General features: G+C 42.6%; 3 protein-coding genes across 6 annotated transcripts in view; 2 read left to right on the top strand and 1 right to left on the bottom strand.

Moving 5' to 3' along the window:
* The window catches only part of LOC133162208 (transforming acidic coiled-coil-containing protein 1-like), a 19,897-nt gene extending 18,773 nt beyond the window's left edge, over nucleotides 1-1,124 (top strand). For all 3 annotated transcript variants that reach the window (XM_061291233.1, XM_061291235.1, XM_061291234.1), the window contains exon 13: nucleotides 46-1,124. In XM_061291233.1, coding sequence (XP_061147217.1) covers nucleotides 46-111 — 66 coding nt within the window. In that variant the 3' untranslated portion in view covers nucleotides 112-1,124. The remainder of the gene's footprint in view (nucleotides 1-45) is intronic.
* r3hcc1 (R3H domain and coiled-coil containing 1) lies at nucleotides 522-19,662 on the bottom strand. Of its 2 annotated transcripts, none has more exons than XM_061291240.1 (8): nucleotides 19,261-19,662; nucleotides 18,924-19,061; nucleotides 18,372-18,804; nucleotides 18,114-18,289; nucleotides 17,963-18,033; nucleotides 17,755-17,850; nucleotides 17,436-17,576; nucleotides 522-7,459 (listed from the first exon to the last, which is right to left on the bottom strand). In XM_061291240.1, the coding sequence occupies exons 1-7, from the start codon at nucleotides 19,374-19,376 to the stop codon at nucleotides 17,461-17,463; spliced, it is 1,146 nt and encodes a 381-aa protein (XP_061147224.1). In that variant the 5' UTR covers nucleotides 19,377-19,662; the 3' UTR covers nucleotides 522-7,459; nucleotides 17,436-17,460. The 2 variants fall into 2 exon arrangements, with proteins under 2 accessions (XP_061147224.1, XP_061147223.1); XM_061291239.1 differs by lacking the exon at nucleotides 522-7,459 and adding an exon at nucleotides 9,194-16,068.
* LOC133162210 (lysyl oxidase homolog 2A-like) lies at nucleotides 3,480-17,178 on the top strand. The gene is made up of 13 exons (XM_061291236.1): nucleotides 3,480-3,771; nucleotides 5,390-5,565; nucleotides 10,575-10,783; nucleotides 11,312-11,528; nucleotides 11,591-11,774; nucleotides 13,023-13,174; nucleotides 13,253-13,420; nucleotides 14,476-14,641; nucleotides 14,745-14,985; nucleotides 15,060-15,175; nucleotides 15,357-15,493; nucleotides 15,593-15,704; nucleotides 15,928-17,178. Exons 1-13 carry the CDS (start codon nucleotides 3,480-3,482, stop codon nucleotides 15,996-15,998), a joined length of 2,241 nt encoding a protein of 746 aa, XP_061147220.1. The 3' UTR covers nucleotides 15,999-17,178.

Below are 19,662 nucleotides of genomic sequence, written 5' to 3'. Positions count from 1 at the left end.
TATTCCGGTAAAAAGTATGAGACTTTTTTTTGTGTGTGTACACAGAATCAGGAGATTGAGGAGCTCACAAAGATCTGTGATGAACTGATTGCCAAAATGGGAACGGAATAAGAGGTCATGTCCGCTTCTAAGAGAGCACACAAACCATTGTCGTGCATATCAATATACTTCAAGTATCTGGAGTAAATATTGTACATGGTTGCATACCTCATACTAAAATATTGAACTAGAGCAGTGCTTAAGCACAAAATTGTGTATAATTTGGAAATATGGATGCTTATGGATGTTTTACTTCCAGGTTATTGACTATTGTGGGAAAAAAAAATATTTTATCACCATGATGTCATCCAAATATGTAATGAAAGGTCACGACCTTTCATTGCCTGATTGTAAATACAGTCATGTCAGTCAGTCAGTCAGTGCCTGAGCTGAAGTGGGCTTGTAGAGACTTCATATATAAGGTAGTGACTATTTTTTTATGTTGTCTGTTTTATTGAGTCAGAGTGTACAGCTTTGCAAAGTAATGACATCATGAGTTTTATTCCACCGACATTTGTGGGATCATTTAGAAGAAGAGCACATGGAAAAACTGAATCATGCAACCTCTTGCTCACAAGTTTGCAAGCACGACCATCATTTTTTGTCACTATCATGTTTTCCAAATACGGTGTGCCTTTATTGTGTCTATTTTGTAAAAAGAGAAAAACACGTGTTACCGTAAGCTCCTCATGCAGTCATTCGTCTCTTGTGGCCAAAGTGCACGTCTCGCACGTCCATCCACTTCCACGTGATTGCACGCAATGTGTATTTGCTGTTCAAACACGTTCCAGCATTGACGGCATTCTCAGGTCTGATTGAACCCGAGGGAAGATGAAGAAGAAGTCATGTGATGGATGGAAGGATGGATGGTCTGATTCATGGAAGAGTCTTTTCAGCACAATCTATTGCCAAAAAATAATGACAAATGACATTCTGTTGCAGTGAATTTTTGAACATAAAAATATTGTACATTTTATACTTGATGAAAAGCCTTGTTGTTTGTATATGGAATTAGTACTCCTGTATACTCAAAGGTATATTTTGTGCATTCCTAAATAAAAAGTGTTTGCTGTTTTACTCCACAACTTTGCTCCAGCAGATGCTCACTTTAAGCTAACAACAGCCGCCAATGGCTTTTTTTTTTTTTTGTCATCGTACAGACTACTACACCACGTTTTCTTGCTGCCGCAGCCTTGTTCGGCCACTAACGTCTGAGGTATTTGAATTTGGAAATGTTACAAAAAGGCAAGGTGGTCACTTACCTGTGAAAGGTTGGTGATGTGTTGCAGCCTTTACAATTCTGTTGCGACTTGACTTCACAGATAAGATGAGGCCTCTGAACTCTCACATTGATAACATCGTTAGAAACAAACATGCAATTAACTCTGTCTTGGATGCAGGTAAGAATCTACATTTATATTTGTTGAGTGATAATGTTTTAAGTAATAATCCTCTCCTCTCCTATTAGCTAAAGAGAGTTACACACGCCAATAATCTGAGCGTATTTTATTTCTCAAAAATCGGACACATTGGGAGCTGGAGGAAGTTTGAACTTTCGGCCACACAAAAACACAACATCCTATAATTTTATGTCTGATTCTAGTGGGGACATTATGGGATGTGGTCTAACTCTAACTTCAACAAACTTTGTAAACCCGCAGTCTGTCTTTTTGAAGAAAACAAAAACCCCAGACATTGAAATTCAGAGAATTAGGAACACAAAAACACAAGCCGTACATTTACACGGAGAATGGAATGTAAAGTACAGTATAGGTTTCCTATATGATGGATGCAGGGCCAAGTTCTGGTGTGTTTGTGTAACCCCGGTGGTGCTTGGAGCGGGGGTGGGATGAGAGGGGCGGGGTCAGGATGCTGAGGCCGCCGCTGATTGGCTGCCATGAGCGTGAGGAGTGGGACGGGAGGTCGCTGCCAGCTGTGAGGGGAGCTGCGAGAAGCGCCAGCAAAAGTACAAAAAGGAACGAAGACGCAATGCATAACACCTCAAAGGCTCACACAAGGTGAACGCATCAAGTCGAGGACCCTTCTTCTGCACAAGTAAGATTGATCTTCCTTGCAATATTTGAGGTCATTTTGTATGTCTCATGTGTTACTCAAAAAGTAATTGCATAAGTTTTGCTGCTTGCCCCTCGTTCTTATAGCATGATATTTTGTTAATTTATTCATTCTAATTGTCTAGCTGCAAATTGAAGCCCACGAAACTTAGATTCTTAGTGGCACCTGGTCAAACTGGACTCCTTGCAGTCCACTTATGTCACTTATTATCATATAATGGACAACGCACTGAACTTGGTCATTTTAAACGCAACCGTTATACTCATTTATTTACTCATAAATTCAATGTAAAACAGTTTACAAACATCACCTCACATTTGTTGCTGTCACCTACAATGATCATTTGGAGTATCCTTGCTTAACACTATCATGTGACTATATTTAATACAAAAGCCTTATGTATCAGAACAGAAAATCCCTCTGCAGATCATACAAAATCCATGAAACTAAAATACAATGCTCACAGTCCATATATGGCTGAAAGGTGTCACAGTCCTCCCACAAGAAGATGATGAAGCCAAAGAGAGTACGTCTGATTTTTTGAATGTCTTCTCCAGGTTCCGCTCTCATGCGTGCTCCCACAGTTGCTATGACGTCAACCCTAAAACCATTTCCTCCCCCTCGCTTAAAAGTGACGTGGAGGTCTTCCTCTGTGCCTCCCACTTTCACTGTCTCGCCTTCCTTGAAGTCCTGAAACATTCCTCCCTGAGGGCATCTGTGTCCCTCCTGACAATTGCATGGTTGGTCATGAAATAATGAGGCAGGCTAGACTTTCCACTGAACCTCAGTGGCAGAACCTCTGGGCGTCGTTGAGATAAATGACAGGGGTGGCACTTTTTCTGCAGGAGCCAACATTTGCTCTTCATTAGGCTGTCATAGAAAGAGAGATTACTTATCTCAAATCTTTCTCAAAAAAGATATTCCTTGCAGCCACATGTAATTTTTTGGGATACATTGAGATAAAAATCTGGTAGTGATTCTCGTGAAGCTGTTGAGGCCTGAGGAGGAGGCTACTCGTAGCCAAACATAACTTTTACAAAACTTCACTCCTTCAAAGTTCCACACACCACAAATTGCTCTCTTCTCATCCCTTTGCCCAGATCCGTTCTAGCCCTCAGTTTAACGTTTTGCATATGGAAAATAATTAATATTCAAACATCACCAAATAGCATCCAATAGATTGGAAGGTGTACAAAGAAGGCTCAAAATGTGAACAAACTGCCCGCAAGCATAAAAACAGTCAGACTTCAGTGTGCCTTGGTAGAGTGCACGTTAGTAAGCATCAAAGATTGAGCTTTAGGAAATGTTATCAAATGTAAAAGCAATCTTGCAATTTGCTCTTTGTTTTCTCTCCCATCAGCTGCATCATGCTGCGCCGAGCAATAAGCTCTTTGGACCTCAGCCTCTTATGCATCATGCTCTGCACATGGCTGCTGTGCAATGCCCAACGGGAGTCAGGCACGCCAGCTATCCAGCTACGTCTAGTCGGAGCGAAACGGAAGAAACACGAGGGCCGACTAGAAGTTCTCTACAACGGCGAGTGGGGAACAGTCTGCGATGATGACTTCTCCATCTACGCTGCCCAGGTGGTGTGCAGAGAACTCGGCTTTGTGGACGCTGAGTCATGGACACCCTCAGCCAAGTATGGCAAGGGACACGGTAAGCAAAATCCCCGCCGACCCTTTCACGTGCATTTGATTTCACATTTTCCAATCCAAAGGCCGGAGGAGGCCACTCAGGAGCCAAGAGCCAGCATGTCGTTGGTTAGGCTTGCATATTTTGTCTTTGTCTCATCAGCGAAGCAAAGCGATTGAGACATGGCAATCAGCACTGACCATACGTGTGTGTGTGTGTGGTTAAGGGTGTGGCAAAAAAGAAAAAACAAACTGATGACATTCCTACCTCTGGAGCAGTTGCTGCTGAATGTGAGCTGGCAGCCATGCTTAAATGTTGAAATAACATGCTTGAAATGATACACCTAATATATGCAAAACACTTTGAGCTAAACAAGTGGAGCCCTTGTTATAAACAATAGCAGTTGCGTGTGACGTACTTGCTTACATATTTGCTCCGCTGAAGCGTAACTTTTTCGACTCTATCAAGCTTTGTGTATCAAGATGGAAGCCAAATATTTTGATCATTGTCATATGCTTGACGATGATTTTTAAATGATAGCGGCTGTTTATTGTGATGGTTCCAGTAACATGTTTCGCATCATTTTTAGTAACTAGAAATCAAACGCGTTGATCTAGTATAGTAGTCTGATTAAAATTACTGTTCAATGAGTTACTATTTTTGTATTCACCTGAATTGTCAAAGTCTTTTGAAAGTAACTAACAAAGTATCTTGTGATCTAACTTTGGTCGTTAAAAAAGCAATCAGTAACGAAACTTAAGCCACAGTGGTTATTAAGTGGGTGGATGAAAATAGGTAGCGAGGTGTGTATGGAAACACCCTGCAAGCTGTTTGTATCAGTTTGCATGGAAACAATTGAGCTGTTTTCTTACTGTTGTTTTTGGAAACACAAGGCCATAAAAGTAATTAAGGGGATTTTTCCATCTCCTATCATTATGAGTAATGCATCACGGACCAAAAGAGAAGAAAAACAGATGCTTTTAAATAGATTAAGTAAAAAAAAAGTAGACAACCAGTAGTCGTTATTGTTTTCCCATGTCGAGTTGTTTACATGCTTTTTAGCCGCCAACAATAAAACATTTGCAACCTCAATGTGTAAAACAAACGGAGATGACTTTGGAGAAGCCATTTAAGGTCGTAACTTGCTTAAGCTGCTACGGCACAGAATCTGATTGTTATTCAGATGATTTTGGGAACATTGCGCAACTTAGAATGGCAATAAAAAGCTAACTGCTCTCTAAATTCAATCCCCGTAAGACTTGCAAAAAGAATTTAAGAGTAATATCACTGACGGACGCCAAACTGGGAAACAGACATATTTTGAGACGTTAAAATTTTTTTCCAGTTGACGGACAGTCTTACATGGAGTCACGTTTTTGGAATGGTCAGGATGTTTCACGACATCCTGTTGTTGTCAGAATGACCAGCGGTCTGGTGGTTTGCTTGCTTATAATGGTTTAGTTGATTCAGATGAATCAGCTGCCCAACATAAGCCATCACTGAACTTGGCTGCGTTTGTTCTGCAAGTATTGGCAGGTGACCAAACATCCCGAGTCAGTCAACTATTTGGTGTATAGGTGTAAAAGCAGGGTCACCTTTTGGAAGCCCCATCTAATCACTTCTTTGCTTGTGTCCGTTGCAGGCCGAATCTGGCTCGACAATGTGGATTGCAACGGGAGGGAGAAGAGTCTCGCCGAGTGTCGCCACAACGGCTTTGGTGTGAGCGACTGCAAACATTCCGAAGATGTCGGGGTGGTGTGCTCCCAGCAGCGCATTCCGGGCTTCAGGTTTATGCGGAATCAGGCCAACAGCGATGCGGTAGGTTCGATACACACTGCATAATGTCATGCATTGTTAAAATGACCAAGCAAGGCTTTTGATGAACTGGTCAGGACATAAAACCAGATTCTCTATTGAGTAAGAATAGTAATGTCTGAGTCATCTTGCACGTGCAGGTCTGATTTTCTGCCGAAGTCAAGTAATGACTTTGTCAGGCATGTTCCTGGCCCATAATCTTCTCCTCCCACCCCCCCTCTTTGGAGATACTGAGAAGGCTTCCCACCCTGTGAGCAGGGGGAGCTCATCATGTCTGGCTGCCGTCAACACCTTTCATACCAGATGGAAAGTCAATGTAGGCGTGATAGAAGACAGGGAGGAAATGTCTGAAAAGCCTCTGACGCAGGGGGTTCCCATGTGAGCCAGACTAACGGGGTTTGTCATGGCACTCGCACCAGAATAGATGTCAAATGAAATGCTTGTCTAGAACAGCAGCTACAGCTGTTCACCTCAAAGAAGCAAATCTGTGTATATCCAGTTGGGCCATTTTTTACAGCTTACTAATGCTTCTAATTATCTATTTTTTTACAGGAGGGGTATTTATACAGCACCCTCTGGTTCCTTATTTGTTGTGTGTTTACAGTTCCAGGGGTGTTGCTGCCGTTAAGTCCCCCACCCTGTAAATATTTCCTCAGCCTGGGTGAGGCCTTTCAAGTGGCAGGAGAAAGGAATGGCCCGAGTGTGGCTGCACCTCTTTGAGCGTGTGCCGCAGCAACGGCCAGTCATGTTCCTTCAGCGTGTTTACTCACCGCATGAATTGGCGTTTTGTGCTCAGTCGGGAAAGTGGACGCGACGTGTGTACGTTAAAGTTAAAACGGAGGTCAATGCAAACAGGGAGAAAACCAGTCACTCCGTCAGGTGCATATTCGAGTGCAAGACTTGTTCGAAGAAGATTGATACTGAAAGTTGTAAATTTGGCTTCTTCTCTAATTGGGCTAGGTGAAATATGAGAGCTTGCCGCCACAGCAGATCTAGCTGTATCTTCCTCTGTATGGGTTTGAATCTACCCAAGTGAGGAAATATGATGCTGAAGATGGATGGATGATGTAGCATGTGGGTATCATTTCCACGGCCACAAACTTCTGTATCCACGGAGATGCAATCAAACACATGCAGTGGTTTCTCAATGCATGCTAGTCATGATTTTTTTCTAATCCATCTTTGAATTTTTTTTTAGAGGGGTATAATTTCCAGAATTTGACAAGCCCTTATACTACATCATATTTTGAAAGGACCACATTACCACATTAAGCATCTTCTTTCTGAAATGGAAACAGTTAGTTACTGCTTTTATTAGCACCACCATTTCAACTTCTTCAAGTCAAGAGGATCTTTGTGACCTCAGTGGACAGAGGCCATACTTTCTTCCTCAGCAAAGTCTGGCATTCCCGAGGTGCGGAATCACAGCCAATGACTTTGACATGCTCCACGAACAATGTACTTGTTAGCTAGTTCTACACCGTTTAGTTTCTCCAGATGTTGGAGATGAGAACAGATGGGGTCTTTGAGGAAAACTCTGAGAAAGAAGGAAACATGTTTGCTTGTGCAAGTGGTACTCATGGCACAGCTCCACTATTAGTCACATCATTGTCATCCTTCAAATCCTAGAAATGTGAAACTGAAAGGACAATTCATATTTATTTACTTTGGTTTCCAGAAAGTCAGCTTCATGTATCGCCCCTTGCCTGCCAATAACTAATTTTAACTGTCTTATTATAGTGTTCCTCTCAAAGTAGATATTTCCCAGCTTGGCTCAAATTCCGATGAGCTCATCCTTCGATAAGATGGAGTCTGCTTGAGAGACATAAACATCCAAAGTGGTTTGCGGGTTCCCACCACAGCGTTCATTGTGTTTGATCCAACCAAACACGGGCCACTGAAAATAATAGAAAGCGGCATTAAAAGCTTGGTGTTAAAGAGGTTAAAGGTTGCACGCCTGCATAAGCTGCAATGGTGTCCGCTTACAAAAATTCTCCATCCTGGCATTCTCTGCCATTAAAAAACAAACAAATGATGAAATCTGAGTCAAAGCCGAACATGCCTCCAACAAGTCCGATGAGTGTGCGAAGCTTGTAAGGAGGAACCTACCCAAGGGAAGAAAATGTTATTTCTAGCCAAGTTTCTTATGGATTGATATATAGACAAAATCAGCACATGTTCAACAGATGTGGTGGCCGGCCCAGAACTGTTAGGCAACCCAAAGTTGGGTTTTCTGTCATGCATACCTACACTCTATGCTTAGTTGAAACACTAAAAGCTGTTTATAAACCATACTGAGAGATATTATTATCATGCCGTAAACATAAAACAGTCAAGTAACACACCAGCCATAATTGTTGGTTAGAAATGCTGTGGACTGAATTGGACACAAAAAGGAGACAAATCCTTGAAAAAGAGCAATACTGCTATAAATTGTATATGCAGGCGCTCCAGAAGACTTCAGAGTTTGGCCTAAACATTTCAAGTAAAATGTATTGGCCATTAAACTGAGTTATATCATCTGCCCAGTGTCTTTTTACACTGCTGTTATGCAAGTGATATGGCAGAACACACACACGGACACGCACACAGACACTCGTAGTTATGAAAGCCTTTGCAAGAGAGCTTTTCAGCTACACCATAGTATGATGGTGATTTGCATTGAGCATATTTAAACAAGGTGGGATAGTGAGTAAGTGAGGGGACGGGCAGGCGGGGCAGGGTAGGTGTTTGTGTGTGTGTGTGTTCGGGAGGGGGGGGTCGGTGATGGGATCTCACGTGCATAAAAACGTGAGGTTCGGTCTGGTGGTTAAAAAAAGTGGAAGAACCGAAGAGTAGTGGAAGTATTCGTGAGACGCTGTCTCATGTCCGCATATGTACTTGGTGGGCAGCGGGGGGTCAGTGCGGAGCAGTTCAAATAACAAGTCTGCGCTACAGTTTGGAAACATTTCAGTAATGGCTTCGTAGAGCAACACAAGCTGACTGGCACAAGAGAAAAAAAAATGCACGTGGCCAAAGTAAACTGGGAATGTATTTGAGGAGAAAAGACGTATTCTTGGAATGAATGATTCACGGTCGTAGTCAGCGAATTACAAAGATGACTATTGATACTGATGAGAGCATCATATCACGTTGCTAATTTTATTTTTTTCGATTCCTTCCTAAATTTCTTGGACAATTTCAAATAATTGCAGATGGATATAATAATGAAATGAAAGAATGACTTAACATTTTATATTAGAATAGTTATTAATAATATTAGATGCCGAGTCAGCAGTTTAGTATACTACGTCCTTGCCTATACATGGGCCATACAACAGACCTTTGGATGTGCACTACATAAATTTGACTAGTTTTAATAATAATTTGGTTATTATTCAGGATAACTGAAAATTCCAAAGACAGAAATTAGGGATGAGTTGTGTAAAGTGACATCAGTGCCATAGCTTTTCTGTCCATCAACTCATCTTTGATCTGGTTTGCGTTTGGCTTTATATGGATGATTGGAAAACCCATACGTAATCATATTTTGGATCCAGAGTAGCATGAGTGTGAATGCTTTTCTCTCAGCATTCATAGAGTGAGTAGTGAACATAAGCAGTGTGAAGATTTGGGCTTCTTCCAAACAGGATTAGGCTGAGTTTATGTCTGCTGGTCTGCTTTTTTTTTTTTTGTGGGGCGGAGTCTGAACTGGATCCAGCTATGGGTATCTGTCCTGCTCGTTTCCTCTCTCTACATTTGTGCTTCAACCAGTTTCCTTCCTCCTGAGCCAAAAGTAACACCGGAAGCACCCGTCTGAACCTCAAATGCCTTTTGGTCACGGATTTAGCCCTCACACCTAATATTTCACACCATTGATGTTTAAGCACAATGACTTCTTATGTCGTATCCATCAAAACCAGGCAATTTGATGACCCTTATCAATCATTGTGGAGATTTGAAGCCATGACCCCAAAAAACGAAGGGCAGAAAATAAGTTAGACAAAAAGTTGATGTGGTACCAATGGCCGTGAAGTTAGCCTTTCTTTCAATACAATTAGCTTCATTAACTTCATTATTCCAAGGTCATTACTCTTGATGATCAGTAACGCTCATCCCTAACACTACAGTAGTAAGGATTGAAAACTCATCTGTGCTTACGTCTTCACCTTTTGGTCCAGACTTGGACTATGGAAAACCTTACGTCATGCCACGTTCGGCAGGAAACCCCTGATGACAGACCGGCTTCTCCCATTCAAACCGCAGCAGTCAGGAGGGTCGAGGTCACGGTCTGACTTAATTGACCTCCTCCTACTCCTCATCCGCTAAGAGTTAGCAGAACATTCCTAGAGGCTGACGCCATCTCAGGAAACCACTGTGCGGGCAAACGCTTTAGACCTCTGGGACACGTGCCTGGATGTTCGCTTAAGCTAAAGTGGATCATGTTTAGTAAGATCAGCAGTTTGGATGAGCTAAAAAGCTGAAGCCTCAATTTGCCTCCTATGGTTCAACCATATGCAGACACCCTACTCCAACCCTTGAGGCTCAAGGAAGGAAATGAACAATGGCAGGGTGTTTTTTTTTTTTCTAACAGGGTCACAAGTCAAAGGTTACAGCCACCCAAAAGGTTAAGGTCACAGGCCCAAGGGGATTATGAAGGGGCCAATGATATCTCAGGGGTCTGCAAAACAAATAATTCTTTAAAAAAAAAAAAACATGATTGAAACGGAGTTTATGTTCTCAATGAGGAATGGGTGGAAATGTGAAAAACAATTTTAGAAATTGGAAAATGCCCTAAAGTCAATTATCTGGCACATTTCGGGGGGGACAATGGCGACTGCAGCCCCCCTCTAGCTCCGGCAGTGGTTAGCTTGATTTAGAAGGACCTAGGACACATGGTCCTCAACCTTGCAACTGACTCTGATGAACTCTGACAGCAACTCATTGATCATTGAAATGTGAAATTGTTGCTTAATCATGACATGAAGCATTTGAATGCAACACTAATATCTGTGATCCGTTTTGTTCATCAGCGTTCACCCGTGAGTGTGGAGGATGTGCGAATAAGGGCCACGTATTCTCACCGAAAAAGGATTATCATCACCGAGGGCTTTTTGGAGGTGAAAGACGGAGGAAAGTGGAAGCAGATCTGCAACGCGGACTGGACAGAGATGAACAGCAGGGTCATCTGCGGCATGTACGGCTTCCCCGCCGACAAGCGCTACAACGACAAGCCCTACAAGTACGTCTTCACGAGAACATCATCTTATTGGGCCTCAAATGTCGTCGCATCGAAAAGCTGCAGCCCAACAAATTGATTTGATTATGTTGCATAACGGTGTTTTTTTTCGGTCTTTTTATTTCCTTTTTTTCTCCTGGCAGTGGCCACTTGAACTGCTCTCTTGAGATGCAGAATATGGAGAGCAGTACTGTGAACTGACTCAAAAGCAATTTACGATTTCCTCACAAACTTGTCGAATTATTTGAGACGCTCCAAAGAAAGTTAAAAGAGACTATGACATAATTCTTCCGTTTTTTTGGAAACATCTGAAATATAAATGGTTATTCTAATTATCATTGGTTTCACTCCATAAATTTAATAATGTGAGTGATCATAAATTAAACATGCATGCAATTTTTAATGAGATGCTAAGCTGAATTTGAGCGGAGCCAACGTTAGAAATTCAACACTATTTTTCAGGGAGGGAAAACAAAGGAGCAAATCCATCTATGACAAATAAAATGATTTATTTGTATTTTTCCCTCTCAGATTGTTGGCGAAACGACGCAAGAAGAACTACTGGGGCTTCTCTGTCAACTGCACTGGCAACGAGGCCGACCTCTCTGATTGCAAACTGGGCAGGGAAATCGAGCTGAAGGGCAACAACACCTGTGAGCAGGGCATGCCTGTCGTGGTCAGCTGCGTTCCTGGACGTTCCTTTGCTCCCAGCCTCAGCACGGGCTACAGGAAGGCGTACAGAATGGAGGTAAACTTCAAATGGGAATTTTCAGGCTCTGAGCCCCAATTGAAAATGTTCCATTCTCATAGCAACCCCTAGTGAGGCTGAAAGGTGGAGCCATGATAGGGGAAGGTCGCGTGGAGGTGTTGAAGAACGGCGAGTGGGGCACGGTGTGTGAGGACAACTGGAACATCCAAGCTGCCACCGTGGTTTGTCGGGAGCTGGGCTTCGGCAGTGCCAAAGAGGCCTTGATTGGTGCTAGCATGGGACAAGGTACACACCAAAATCACTTCTTTTTTTTTTCCAGAAGGAAAAAAAAAGGGCCAATATGCATACGGGTTCCAGTGAAGTCCAGCTGTTAAAATGAAACTTGTGGACAAAACCTTAAAATCTCCCTCCACCTGCTGTCTTCATGAAATCGCAGTCTAGACCTGAAGTCAGCATAAGAGGCCAAGAAATGACAATAGATGATTGTGTTCCAGAAACCGATTCTGTGAAACGTAATATACTATTGCAAAGGAATCCCATTTGCTGAAGGACTTAGTCATCCACATGTTCTCCCAGTGAATGGAGGAGTAGATGAGAGTACAAAATGTTCCAGCAAAGAAAAGCAGCTGTTGTGAGATTCTGAGGAAGAATTATATCAGGACACACTGCCTGAGTTGTGCTCTGGCTCCAAAAGGGAACCACACACAGACTAGATGCTGGTATTTGTTTGGGGCGATGAGGAACTCAAAAACCTTTTCGTCTTTGCAGATATTTCAAATTTAGTCCACAACAAAATGTATACATATTTGCACATTGATTGCAATTGATAATCATTTTAGAAGTCAACCTTAGCATTTTAAAAGACTAGTAATCTCTTATAATAATATTGGACAAGCCAGCTAGACACCTCTCTCGCATGTCTGTCAGGCCACAAGCTAAAAAATGTTCTAAAGATTTTTTTTTTATCCTGCTGAGTGGTTTTATTTGTTAGAGGGTGTCTGAAAACACACATTGAAAGCATTTATTTGATACGGTGGATTTAGTGTCAAACTAAATCCTTTAAAATCTCAATGAAATGTAATCAGGTGACAGGAAGACAGGCTGGAGGGAATTTAACGAGTGAGTCGTGTACTTTGAGTTTCAGCGTTCTACTCCTCGTTGATTTATTTCCTCTAGTGGCGAGCACATTTCTGGCCGAGCGCACATCACCAAGGACATTCCTCTCAGTCACATGGGAAGAAAGCCAGCATGCTGGGAATACTCGCACACATCGTGGAATACTGCAATTCCACTTTTCTACTTGAAAATAAGAATGTTTTTTGCAATAAGGCATTTTTCTCACAATTGAGTTACCAAAAAGTTGAACATCTGTCTTTGAATTGATCCCAACAGTTAGTCAAGCGATGATAATACAGAATTTTCTGTCAACTAAAGATCAAGTTTCTTCTTTCCATTAATGCTGTTACAATTCGTATTGCGGATAGTCCCCATTCTGGATTTAAAAGGATGTTCTTCCCATGGTTTCTTTTCCAGGCATCGGGCCCGTGCACATGAACGAGGTGGAGTGTTCTGGCTTTGAGAAATCTTTGACGGAGTGTCGTTTCAATCGGGACGCTCTGGGCTGCAGCCACGACGGAGACGTTGCGGTCAAGTGCAACGTTCCTGCCATGGGCTTTCAGAACAGAGTAAGCGGCTTGACTTTTGACTTCTTGTACGTCCACTTGCAACCTGTGGACACACGTGTCTGTTTGTCCTCATCACAGCTGCGGTTGTCCGGCGGACGTAATCCGTACGAGGGCCGCGTGGAGGTTCTCACAGACAGGAACGGCTCTCTGGTGTGGGGGGCAGTGTGCAGTGAGAGCTGGGGAACCATGGAAGCCATAGTGGTGTGCAGACAGCTAGGCTTGGGATATGCCAGTCACGCCTTCCAGGTAATGCTCACTTCCATTCTCGACAAGCCCTCATTTAGTTTGCACGCAATGGCTGCATGTTTCCTTGAACTTGACTTTTCAATTTTGCTGAGCAACAGCAGCCTCTGCTGGTGAAAATTATCATAACTGCAGCCATAGCTCAACCTATTCGCTGCATTGCTGAAGCATTAAATAAGGTCAACACGAACCAGCTCACAAGTGTTAACAAAGTTAGAGGCAGTTAATGTTGCTGTTGTTTAAATTTAAAACAGTGCTCTTAATTTGTCTTGGTGACTCAGCTTGATTACCAAGGCAACACCACTTGGCTTATGGTGGTAATCATGCTCCATTTTGGCTGTCTGGACTTTAAATGCTACAACATGCACACGCCGTTAATAGTTGGAACAACAAATACCACCGGCAGTGTTGGGAAAGTTCATTTTCTACACAAATGAGTTCAAAGTTCAGTTCACAAATTTTCAGTTCACTAGTATCCAGGTGTTGCTATTAGTAAGGCTTTTAATTTTTTTTTAACTGACCCTTGACCCCGGCGTTTGACGAATGACTATATCTAGGAAGCTTTTTTTAGTTTAAAAAAATGACCTTGTACAGTCTGCTGGGATACGATACAGCATGCCTGTGCTGTTTCTTAACTCACGTGCAAAATGAGATTTCCTTTCCATCAGACCTTCTACGCCTTAAATCCTCCACATCAGTCATGTCGGAAAGTTTGACTTGTTAATGACGCTTTCCATGTGGTCGTGGAAAGTCAGCATTTTTGGGACAACGGATCGCCCCTTGCCGCGTGTTGTCTACTTTTTGATGAGCTTTGCCTCATGGCGAATCCATTATCAGTGAGATGTTGAGTAAGGCTTAAAATATTTCCATATGGGGTTGGGGGGGGGGTGGTCTTATGTCTGGCCAGGTGAGTCAAGCTTTGCGTCATATGTTACAATTTACAAATAAATATTTAAACATCTCTGCTTCACTTTGAAGAACAAAAAAACAAGCCACAACAGAAGCTTCTTGTGTCAACTTAAAGATTATGGGTATTTTCTGTGCTTCTGTTTTATCAGGAAACTTGGTTCTGGCAAAGCGATGGTACGGCTGATAATGTGGTGATGAGTGGAGTGAGATGTTCAGGCACTGAGTTGGCTCTGGATCAGTGCCTGCATCACGGAAAACACATTCAATGTCCTAAAGGGGGCGGACGCTTTGTTGCTGGGGTATCCTGTACTCCGAGTAAGGAGGCGTCATACACGTCCAGCATGAAGAATAATTCATAATAATTCAACCTGGCTAAATGTACACACGATTCCTAATCCCGATGGTGTGTCCTTTCCAGCGGCCCCTGACCTGGTCCTAAACGCCCAGGAAGTGGAGCACACGGCTTACCTAGAGGACAGACCTATGTACGCCCTGCAGTGTGCCCAGGAGGAGAAGTGTCTGTCCAGCAGTGCCGACAAGGCAGACCACAACTCTTATCGCCGCCTGCTGCGCTTCTCCTCTCAGATCCACAACAATGGCCAGTCAGACTTCAGGCCGCGGGCAGGCCATCAATCGTGGACTTGGCACGAATGCCACAGGTGAGGCCGCAACTGAACAAGTTCGGTTCTAATTCACGGGTCCTTTGACACACTTTCTTCTTGTCTACATCCAGACATTTCCACAGCATGGAGGTGTTCACCCACTATGACTTGATGACTGTTAATGGAACTAAAGTGGCAGAGGGTCACAAAGCCAGCTTCTGTCTGGAGGACACACGGTGTGCAGAAGGTACATCCATTTGTTGTTTTAGCCTTCAAAGATTTTCTTTAGAATAATTTGTTCTATGAGCCCAAACTTGTCTAAACACAACTTTCTTCCGAAAAATGTCCCTTTATCTATCGATGCTAACTATGAGTACATCGCCATAGCAACTTCATATGATGACCAACTCTGATCTAAATGCTGACAGGCATTGAGAAGAAATATGAATGCGCCAACTTCGGAGCTCAGGGCATCACGGTGGGCTGCTCGGATACCTACAGGCATGACATCGACTGCCAGTGGATCGACATTACAGACGTCCCACCTGGTGACTACATCATGCAGGTAAGACAGAAATGTCATCTTGATGACAAAGTGGTTGCATGATGATGGCCTCGAACGTCACAAATACTGTACAACAAATGACATTGCACGATACTGCAGGTTGTGATCAACCCAAACTACGAGGTTGCGGAATCCGACTACACCAACAACATCATGAAGTGCCGCAGTCGCTACGACGGAAATCGCATCTGGATGTACAACTGTCAAATAGGTGAGCTCTTTGCTACCTCGTGTCAACACGATGAAGACAAGGAAACCAACACTTCTTCCAGCCAGAACATTCTTTTTTTTTTCAAACTGAATAACACTGACAGTGAATGAAAAAATATTTTCAAAGTACAGACGATAATTCCACAAATTTACAGAGTGAGCGATTACTTATCGATTCCTTCATCAGTGGCGTCTATTCATTGTTAATATTTCCGGATTCACAGGTGGCTCGCGGAGTTCAGAAAGCGTCGAAACATTTCCCGGGCTGCTGACCAATCAGCTTTCGCACAGGTAGACGGACGGATGGGCATACGGACAGATGAACGGCCATTCAGGAAGTGCGGGGAGAAAGTGTCTCACAACCACTAAAGGAGAAAGGAGGCTAGAGTTAAGGACGTGGGACAAATGGACACTAAGTAGTTCACAGAGAACCTTTTACAAAATGTGTTGTAAAGATGTCAATGTCTATAAAATCCTGGTTTGCTGCTGATAAACTGACAATGTGGTAAAAAGCAGCCATATTTGTTTTAAACTGACTGTGAGAAAAACAATCCAGTAAATTATTCCATCGATTCGCCACAAGCAGTACAGCTTTTATTTCGTGGTGTATTTGTAGAAATGTACTTTTTTTTCTTTTTTTTTTTAAATATGTGGTGCTTTTTAATCACTACGTCAGGGAACATTGCAGCCAAATATTTTTGTAAATGAAATGTGCCAACAATTACCTTTGCGTGGTCAGCACAAGAAACCCTCACCTCCATTTTGTCCAGGAAAAACATTTGTCGCTTACATTGCTTCTTATTGATGGTTTGAATTGATGTTCTACATGAATAGCAATCAAAGTCGCAAAAGGTCAAAGTTCAACATACGTAATGCTAGTTGATTTTCTTTGGGGACTTAAAAGCGACACATTTTAAAGTATTTGTGTCTTCTGCCAAGGAGTTTGAATTTCAAATACTTGACCTCGCCTTTGCAAATGTTTTATTTATTCACTTTTTGCTTTTCACTTTCCACATACTGTCCCTGATCTGTTTTATCCCCTCAACCTCCGTTAAATTATTGCTATCAGGGACCGTAGCAAAGCCTCAAATGTGTCTGTGTGAAAATGCATTTTTTGTTGTCATTTTGTAAATGTGACTCGTTCCCTTCATTTTGTAAGGGTGTCAGTCACGTGCTGCCTGCCAGATTTGACATTCTCAATAGTAAAGGTAGATGGTGAAAGGCACAACTGCATTTCTGTGATTAAAGCTGTGTGTTGAATGCTGTGAGCACTAAACCAGCCCAGAACATTCAGCAGTTAATGTTCGGTTTTTTTTCTATGCTTACTCCTCTGAAAAGTGCCTTGTACAAAACAACAACAATGACATAAAAAAGCCTGTAAATGATAAAAAAAAAAAATCTCAATGTCACAATATTCACCGTGCTTCGATATTATCAATAATGAGCCGTTGAATAAAATGTCATTTTGTTCAGCACGTCGCAAAGCTTCAGTCTTCTATTAAATCAAAATTGTGTCTTCACCAAAATGTGATTGCTCTTGTAAGATGCATTCCTTTTACTGGACAGTGACACTACACATGCGCTGCGTTATCTAAGTACCCTGGCAACAAATGTTTTATTTAATAATTTTTTTTTGATAAATAAATATAATGGCTAAGCATTCAAATATTAGTTCTAATTTTTAATTATTTTTTTTCTAATTCAAATCAAATAAGTAACATTTGTTTGTTACCTTGAATTGCCCACACTTTAAGCTTTCAGATGCACTGCCCTCTCCCTCGGCCTCGTCTATTCAGGCCCAGAGCTCGGGCTACCATCCGCCTAGCAACAGCGCTGTCTGTCTTCGGTCGTTCCTTCATCGGCTGGATGAACTCTGCACAACACAATTGTCAGTTTATTCAATAATTCTACATCCAGAAAACATGCAGGACACCGGCCCTCGAGGACCAGAGTTGCCCAGGGAAAGCAAATGGTAAAACATTTGAACAAAACTAATGTATCTGATAAACTTCATAAATAAGACAAGGAATTTAGGAGAAATAAAATTCTACCTGGTCGTTTAAAGGCCTTGCCTTTGGCCATTTTGCTGCCTTCAGCGAGTGTTCGAACCTTCAGCAAGGGGTGGCAGATGGAGAGGGCGTGCACTGCTGTATCACACAAAGAATCAAATTCACTTTTTTTTTTTATTTAAAAGCTAGCATTGAGCCAGAATTCAATTTCCCACATAGCATCATCTTAACATACTGTTTAGGATCTCACCTGCCGTTTGAGTGGCAAAAACACCCAAGGCGTGCGTGTCGTCCACCCATGTAATCTTCATCCCGCCATCACTGATATAGAAACAGAAAAATACTGCTTTAAATTAGCCCACTTTACCAAATCCAGACCTAACAGATGAGGGATGCCCCACCTGTACTCAGCAAAGGCATCCAAGAGGTCATCTGTTTTGAACATAGCAGGGAAGTCATAGATCTCGATAACGTGGGCAAAGTCCTCAGTGGTGATGGGAAAATTCTCGTAAGCGGAGTAGTCATTGCATACATGCCGCACGGTAAACGTCACAGCTTCTAGCAGGTGTGTCTTGATCTGTAAAAGGAGGAGAGGGATGGGGGCGTGAAAAATCACATTGGCAGAGGAAGGTCATCAAAAGCATTCGACATGGTCCCACCTCTTCACTAAGGTCACATTTGGCAGGTTTGTCCTCAAGACACATTTTACTCAGGCAGGAAAGTGTGACGTCATCCTCATGAGCACTCAAGTTTCCTTTCGTTAATGTTTTGTCCACAAGGGCGCCATCTGCTGCAAATGGAATTGACTCTTCTTTTAATACAAGTGATGACTTTCCCTCCGATGAGGAGGAGGAGTTCGATAGACTGGTGAGGAAAGCTGAAGTTGGTGACTCCTGGACTCCTTGGGAGGCTTGTGAGTTTTGGCTCTGGAGATTCTGCCGAGCAGCTCTGGGCGTGTAAAGCGCCTTGTCTGGCCTTCTGGGTGCTTTGATTCGAGTTGAGGTGGAAGATTGTCTTTTGGGACTTTTAACAGGCTCTTCGTCCAGACCGAAGCTGCTCTCTCCATCATCGTCTTCTTCCTGAGCCTCACCTCTACAAAACATATCTTCGTAGATATATTAAAATAAAAAAGCAAACCCAATAAAGGCCAAAGTGACCTGCAATGCCTAACAATGTAACAGCTCATTGATCTCCTGTGACCTGTGTTATACCTGAGTGCTGAGGGGCAAACCACCACCTGACGACACCAGCTCTCCCCCACAGAGAAGGTGGTGAGCTCCGGTAGGTCTTCGACGGTTCTATGAATCAGGTAACGTAGCCTGCTGGATAGAGGTGGGAACAGGAGCACACTACAGGAGTAGAGGGGGACACGAATATTTGAGTCAGTTGACAATCCAAAGGCAGAGGTCAGACGATCAGGCATCATGAGATCTTTTGACAAGAAGAAACTAAAAACAGCTTGCAGTCATTATTAGTGATATAAATAAGTACACATTACTAATTGTCATACAGCACATGCATGTCACAATACACAGCCAACTGTACTACCTTTTGGGGCTACTCTTCTGGTATGTTTCCAGGTCATCCAAGACCTGATCCACAAATGTGTTTTCTTCCTTTGGGAGATAAACTCCATCATAGCAGGCGAACGCCAGTGTGAGCATAAAAAGAACTGAATACGTTAATAAACCAGCTTAGCGAGACAACTAAACGCAAATGACTGAGTTGAGAGCGTGCGAAGCTACCAAGCGGAGTAGCTAACGCTACGCTACAGTGGCGTTAAACGTAACCCTCGAACAATTAAGTTATGTCAATTCGTAAACATGTGATTATTTTTAAAAGATAGAGCAATTGATTGAGTCGCAGACTTAACTTCCATAATATTCACTATTTATGCCGGCTGCGTCTTTTACGGTAGCTATAAGACGGGTGCCGAGAGCCGCCAAAGTT

Source organism: Syngnathus typhle, linkage group LG11 (assembly GCF_033458585.1).
Source record: "Syngnathus typhle isolate RoL2023-S1 ecotype Sweden linkage group LG11, RoL_Styp_1.0, whole genome shotgun sequence".
In the NCBI taxonomy this organism is placed as follows: domain Eukaryota; kingdom Metazoa; phylum Chordata; class Actinopteri; order Syngnathiformes; family Syngnathidae; genus Syngnathus; species Syngnathus typhle.
The sequence above is the reverse complement of the archived record's forward strand: the minus strand, read 5'-3'. Positions and strand labels throughout refer to the sequence as shown.